The 6858-nt window shown below is 49.0% G+C and overlaps 1 protein-coding gene across 2 annotated transcripts in view; it reads right to left on the bottom strand.

The window, feature by feature from the left end:
- Positions 1 to 364: 364 nt before the first annotated feature.
- Positions 365 to 6858, bottom strand: part of slc39a14 (solute carrier family 39 member 14) — a 16099-nt gene continuing 9605 nt past the window's right edge. For both annotated transcript variants that reach the window (XM_036213657.1, XM_024258026.2), the window contains exons 6-10: positions 4261 to 4383; positions 2706 to 2864; positions 2405 to 2636; positions 2138 to 2322; positions 365 to 1827 (exon numbers count right to left, since the gene is read on the bottom strand). In XM_036213657.1, coding sequence (XP_036069550.1) covers positions 1675 to 1827; positions 2138 to 2322; positions 2405 to 2636; positions 2706 to 2864; positions 4261 to 4383 — 852 coding nt within the window. In that variant the 3' untranslated portion in view covers positions 365 to 1674. The remainder of the gene's footprint in view (positions 1828 to 2137; positions 2323 to 2404; positions 2637 to 2705; positions 2865 to 4260; positions 4384 to 6858) is intronic.

Raw genomic sequence — 6858 nt, 5'->3', positions numbered from 1 at the left:
CGCCACTTCCTGTCTTCCATCCTTGTCCGTGATTGGCTGCTGACTGCTTTGATGCTTCTTTTCACACCTTGTCTGCTGGTTTAAAGGAAGATTCAAACATTTCAGAATAATTTTCAGATTATTTCTGTTTCTTTTAGGATGGGAAACTCTAAGAGTGACGACATGAAGTAATGAACAGCGCATGAACCTCATGTAGAAACCTAATGACGTCCCGATAGCTGAGGTGCTTTGACATTTGTTCATAACAGGTTTCAATAATTTTGAGAGCTGCTCATGTTGATGCCGTTTGCTAAAACGTCCAACAGTTATTAATCAGATTCAGTAAAGTGAAACTGATGCTCCAGAAAAGACAAGGACGCCATTATCTGGAAAAGGGAATGTTTATAAAAAGTTTTCCATGGAGAAGAGAATGATAAACAACCATAAGGATGAGAGCGCTGGAAACATCCGGAAAATATACCTTTGGATGACTAGAAACATGAGTTTATTTTACAGCATTTGATCTTCAAGAACCTTCTGGATGATCTGAAGCTTAAAATGGAACAGCTGACGAGTTTACCTGTAAATACAGAATGTCTGCATAAAATAAATATATTTTATGGCTTGAAAACAATAAATAATCTCAACATGGAACGTTTGAGCAGCAGTTCTGCCGCTCCACACCAGGAACGGTCTGTGTGGAGTTCAAGTTTCGGTCTGGATCCTTCACTTCTAGCAGAGAATGTTTGGGAATCTGTGCGGTTCGCATCAGACAGCAGCTCGTCTGCAGGTGATGATGTCACAGAACAGCTGACCTCAGGGCTGGTCTGAGACGGACTGAAGGCTCTGCTGCCTTTTAAACCGTTTCCATGGTAACGGCGCAGATGTTTTTGCTGTGAGGTTCATTTTACTGTCAGTCTTGGAGATCTACATCAATGTAAAGAAAAACCTTCATCTGGAATCAGAAACACGTCAGCATCACTCGTACTTCCTCGCGTCACATTCATGTAACAGGAAGTGGAATTCTGACACGTTTCCTGCAGAGATTTGTTCCTGGTTCGACTTCAGTCAGAAACACTGAGGAACTGAGTTTGTTGTCACGTTCTGCGTGACGTTGATGAACTGGGCTCTGGTTGCTATGGAAACAGCTGGTCATCTCCAGGTTAAACCATCATCTTCATGGAGGAGTCGTCCTCGCGTGTCATACCTCAGCTCACCTCAGGGTGGCGCCCTGCACCATTTTGACCGCACATGAGGAACTGACTCAACATTTGAGTGCATGGGGCAGCTGCTCTGACCTCCGTTACCATGGAGACCGGTTTTGTTTGGATCACATCTGACGGTTGGCAGACTTGTGCTCTGTGGATGAAGAGCGCTGCGGTGGGAGGAGCCTGACCCCCCACGGTGAGCCCTCAGTGGTCCGGACGGCCCTTCAGTCTTAAAGTAGAAAACAAACGGATGAGATGAAAGTCTGGAGAGTTCTGTTGGAACCGAAGCAGGACGCCTCAGGAGGAGAATCCGGACCGGCGTCGGCTTGGCCGTTCCTGCCTCCGTGGTTAAAGAGGAGCAGGAGAGCTGGGAGTCGGCCGCATGTCAGAGCTGACCCCGAGCTCCCGCCGCCCTGAGAACCCCCCGGCTCCAGGGGGAGGATGAGTCAGCTGACCCGCCGTCCTCCTTTAGCCGGACCGGCTCCGGCTAGCCCAGCTGGATGTGCCCGCCGTACGTGGTGAGCAGGAGCATGATGGAGAAGCCCGTCAGGAGGCCGGCGTTCTGGATGGCGAAGGTGATGAGGAAGCGTTTCCCTCCTGCGTCCTCCTCCTCCCGACTCACTTCGTTCATCTCTGGGAACTGAGACACAGGAGAGGAAAGCTGAGTGGGAGGAGCCAAGCGAGCGGAACCGTCAGATCCACACAGACCTCCGGCTGCCTGAGCGGATCCGGTCGGTACTGTTACTTTAAATAAAGTTCTGTAAAGGTTTAACCGCTCTAGAGTGAAGCAGAAACTCCACAGATGTTACACTCTGTTACCATGACGACAGAGAATCATCTTCACTGAAACCGGTTTTCAAAAGATTCATTTGAAATAGTTTGAGGCTTTGATGCCAGAAAGCGGCAGCAGGAGGTCTGTGAGCTGAAGGCCGTCGAGCCGAACCACCGACCATGTCTGCCAGCGCGATGTACAGGAACATGCCCCCCGCCAGAGCGAAGATCCAGTTGGGGGAGAAGCTGTTGCCCGCCAGGATCCCGAAGCCCATCCCCAGGTAGCAGCAGCAGGCGGACAGGAAGTTGAAGAAGAGCGCCTGCTGGATGCTCATGCCGGCGTTCAGCAGGATGACGAAGTCTCCTGCAGACCAAGAGGACGCCGTTTCAGCTCCTCCGGAGCGCCGCTCGGAATGGACGGCGGCTCTGATCCCGACTCGACTCACCCAGCTCGTGAGGGAACTCCTCGCACAGGATGGCCACGGAGGTGCTGATGCCCTGGAAGACGGACGCCGTGAAGGAGGCGCCGATGGCCAAGCCGTCGATGAAGTTGTGCAGGCCGTCGCTCAGCGTGATCATCCAGGCCAGCGTGCCGATGTCCGAGTACGCCGTCCGCTTCAGCCAGTAGCAGCCGCCGTGGCTGCTGGAGCGCCCCCTGGTGTCTGGACTCTGCGGGTCCTGAGGGAAGCGAGTGACAGCTGACGGTCTGACGGCAGAGGAGCCGGTCTGCAGAGGAAGCCGCCATACCTGCGGCGTCTGTGGGGGGCTGAGCATCAGGTCCCCCTCCCCAGAGTCCGCTTTGTCTCGAGCCAGGCTGTTGGCTTCGCCGTTCTGCTGCAGCTTCTCGCCCTCCGCGTCACCGTCGGGGGCGGAGTAATGGTCTGGAGCCGAGAAGTGGGAGTGGCTCTGCGACACAAACACACAGGTGTCATCCACCGGTAGGTGGGAGGAGCCAAATTAAGTCCTTTCTTTTCCACACATTCCAGCCCTGATCACCTGGACCAGGTGAGCTCCACCAACGAGATGTGTCACCTTATTGCAAGCAAAAGTCAGTTTTGAGATCAAAGTGTTAAGAAATAAAATTCATAATTTACAAATAAAGATGTTTAATATTTGCTTTGAAAAAGATTTTTTGCATTTGCAGACTTTTTTTGGTTCATATTTTTGGCAGCAGGCTGGTTAGGGAGGAGCAAACATAGATAGATAGACAGCTTTATTAATCCTTTTGGGAAATTAAAGAACATAAGGCTGAAATGAAAGTTGTGAAAATCAAAGATAGGGCGAAAGCAAGATGAGGCACTACGTATCTAAAAACGTTTGTGCTCCAAACGCAAAAATCTTTTTGACGCAAAAAAAAAAAAATTAGTAAGTAAATATTTAATATTTTTATTTGTAAATCATATGTTTTTCTTAACACTTTACATTTTGTTTGCAATTTAAAAAATTTTGATCTTAAAACTCAATTCTTCTGCTTTCAATATGGTGGAACAAAAATCACTTCATACCATGTTGGCGTGGGGGGGGGGGGGTCATTTTGTTTAGTCAAAAAGATAAAAGTCCCAATAAAAAACACAAAAAATACGCTCTAAACTCTTCTTTAATGCAGAGCAGCTCAGGGTTCACCAACCACTACACTCCCTCCTCTGTGCTTCCGACTGTTGAGTCAGCAGATCTGAGCGGCGTCTGCCTGCAGGCGTGTCGGCGTGCTGTAATTCCGTCTGCGTGCTTATCCCGAGGAACGTAGAGGTTCCAGTTTCATCCAACCAGTCAAACCGGAAACACGGAAATATGACGAGCGCCGGCGGCCCAGTTCTCCACGCCGCACTAAAACCTTCTAACCTCAGAGGAATTCTATCGACGCCAGGAAGCTCAACCTACACCGCATCAGAGCTTCCTGAGCACCGTTTGGGATTTGGGAGAAAAAAAAACATTTTAGTGAGAAAAAATCAGAATGAGGTAAAAGGAGGATTAAAAGCTGATCCAAACGTTCCTCCTCTTGGCCAGAGATCAGTTCTAACAGGAACTCTGAACCATGAGGCCCGACTTCCCGTCCAGACTCATATTCCAGAGCAGAATCCGAGTGGAGGACAAAGTCGGGTCACTGTTCTGAGACCGAGTTGTGGTTCTGGAAGTCCGTCGTCAAAGCCTTCAGCTGGATCCTTCAGGAGCCGGTTCCTGGTGACCTTTAACCTTGTCGGTGATGTCGTGTGAGCGTCGGAGCTGCAGGAGGTCGGGATGATCCCGGGATCATTCTGCAGCTCCGACCGTTTCAAACACCTGGAAAGACGCGGACCGAACTCACCACTCGTTTCTGCTTGAGCAGAACCTTCAGGACTTTCTCCGTGAAGAAGAACAGGTAGAAGCCTCCGAACACCACGGCGGACTTGGACACGTAGAAGTCCACCAGGGGGTCGAAGCCAAAGGCCTAGCGTACAGGAGGAGGAGCGTTAGCATCAAGTGATCCTGATCAGATCCAGTCTGATCTGTTTTAGAATCTTTAGATTTTTAGGGATAACCGGATTAAAGGCTAATGGTCAGACCGAGCTGAGGTCACGCGACCTGAAGGTCACGCCATCGGCCTGACCTTCAGGTCGCCATGACCTCAGCTGGGCTCTTCTACCAGGATGAGGAGGTTCAGGTGGAGAAGGAGAAAGAATAAGAAGAGGAGAGCAGGTTCTGATCCTCGTCGACAAACTGCTTTCATTCGAGCTTGACTTTTTCAGAGAAACGCCGTGTTGGCGCCCGTACAGACGTTCAGATTCAGACCATCAAACAGCTTCTCAGCAGAACAGGAGGAGGCGGTTCGTTCAGGAACGCCGAGGAGCTTCTCTGGGAACTCGTGATACCCGTTCTCAGACCACACCCCCTTCCATGATTGGTTTCATCCTGGACGTCCTTCCTGATTCCACCCTCTGTATTGTCCCCAACCATTGGCTGTATATAGAGAACTGGACCGAGTGACCGTTGCTAACAGGAAGTGGCTCCAAGAAGCCAAAACCTCAAAGACTTCTATGTAGTGGAGGGGGTGTGGCTTTCCAATAAGCTCACTCCTGATTAGTGAGAGTGGTTGCCATGGAAACAATGACTCAACTTGGACCAGTCTCGGTCGTGTCCGTTTCATAAGCTAAATTGATTTGGTTGGAGCTGGAGTCCAGATGTCCTGATACAGTCAACTGGACCAACCCAAAGGATTGGACTGCACCCCCTTGTGGCTGCGCCCCCTTCAGTCCAGATGTTCTGCTGCTCAGAACCTCCATGGATCTGTTTGACCCAGAGTCTCGGTTCTACTTCTGCCGACCCGTCCTGGTGTTGGTCCCTCGCTCTGATGGTTTTCTCCCGAACTGGGTCTCTGAGGTTCTGTGGAGTCTGAAAGCTCAGGGAGTTTTTCAGTATGAAACCCTGATCCGTTTGATCCGTGGGATTTCTGTCGTGATCTGATGGAATCAAGAAGCGTTTTTCTGGTGTCTGTGAGCGTCTGTTGGATGATCTGAATCACAGAAGCGCCGATGTTTGTCAGTCATCTACAAACTCACCTCAGAGACAAAAACTCTGTCCAGTCTAAATCTTTCTCAAACTACAACTCCCAGAACCCCCCTTCACTTTTGGTCGCCAGCGTTGCCAGATTGGGCCGTTTAAATTCAGAGTTTGTGAGTAAGAATCCCTCTGGGTGGGAGGTGGAGCAGCGCCAAATGCAGGAAGAATTTCCACTTTTATTCATGATAATAAGTTTCACCAAAACCTCTGGTAGATAAATCATTTGATTTTTGGTCTTTTTTTGTCTTGGTTGACCTTGATGTTGAAGTTTCTTATTTCCTGTTCTGATCCGACTGACTGTGGCTGTAAAAAGTTGAACTTTTAATGAAATTAGGACCTAATAAATATTGGATGATGAGTTAATCAATCACAGATTAGCTTTGTTTTTCTGTGGATCTTTAGAGGACATTTTGGTTGGACCGTGACTCTATCTGGCAACGCTGTTGGTCTGATTGGGAAGCCTGGAGTGTCGTCTGTAGAAAGCAGGAGGAGCGTCTTCATCATTCGTCTGATGAAGACGCTCCTCAGCATTAAGGTGCGTTCACACCGAACGCCATTCGTGCCCCCCCACCCCTCCGCAAAGCGCGGCAAATTTGCTGCTCGTCACCTGTCGAAAAACGTGTTCCTGAGCTTGATGTCGCGTGTGGGAGGAGCTAACAGCCATTGTTTTAGGCCTGACATGACGGTTTCTGAATGGAAGCTGAGATCAGGTTATTTATTGTAAATAGTTCTATAAAAACATCCGTAATCTCTGCGTCTGGTTCATGAGATTATTCAAATATTTCCTCGTCACCGTCAGCTTCTACCTCCCTCTGGGATGACAGCCACTTACACGGTGTTTCTGTGACTCTGTGACTGAGTTTGAAGACTGTCCCACATTAACTTCATCTCTAAATTCACGCCGCACTCATCGCTCCGTTCGCGCCGGTACCAGAGAGCGTGTTTGAGATCATACAGGCAGATGCAGCTCTCCACAGATCGCCTGGACTGCAGTGCATGCTGGGTAGTTTTTGCAGACCTGACCAGAAGCTGCTTTGTTGACTACAAAACAGGGAATTGTGGGAAACGGTGTCCTGGCAGGTCTTGTACTTCATCGTGATGCTGGTCAGAACTGACGGGCGCTGAATGAAGGAGATTATTAACTCTTTATGGAAAGAAGTGAATCACTAATGAAAACAAACGAGATTTCAAATCATCTGCGGTTATTGTGCCTTTAAAAGTTAACTCATATTCAGTTTTATTTGTTTCTCTGGGTCAGTGGACGTTAAATTGACCCATCGGTCAATAAAAAACATATTAGTAACAAACATTAGATTTCTACCGAATGTTAGAAGAACCCAAACTTCCTGTTCTCGTTCAGTCTGTT

The sequence above is a fragment of the Oryzias melastigma genome, linkage group LG9, assembly GCF_002922805.2.
Source record: "Oryzias melastigma strain HK-1 linkage group LG9, ASM292280v2, whole genome shotgun sequence".
Lineage (NCBI taxonomy): Eukaryota > Metazoa > Chordata > Actinopteri > Beloniformes > Adrianichthyidae > Oryzias > Oryzias melastigma.
Note: the sequence above shows the minus strand (reverse complement) of the source record. Positions and strands in the feature narration are given on the sequence as shown.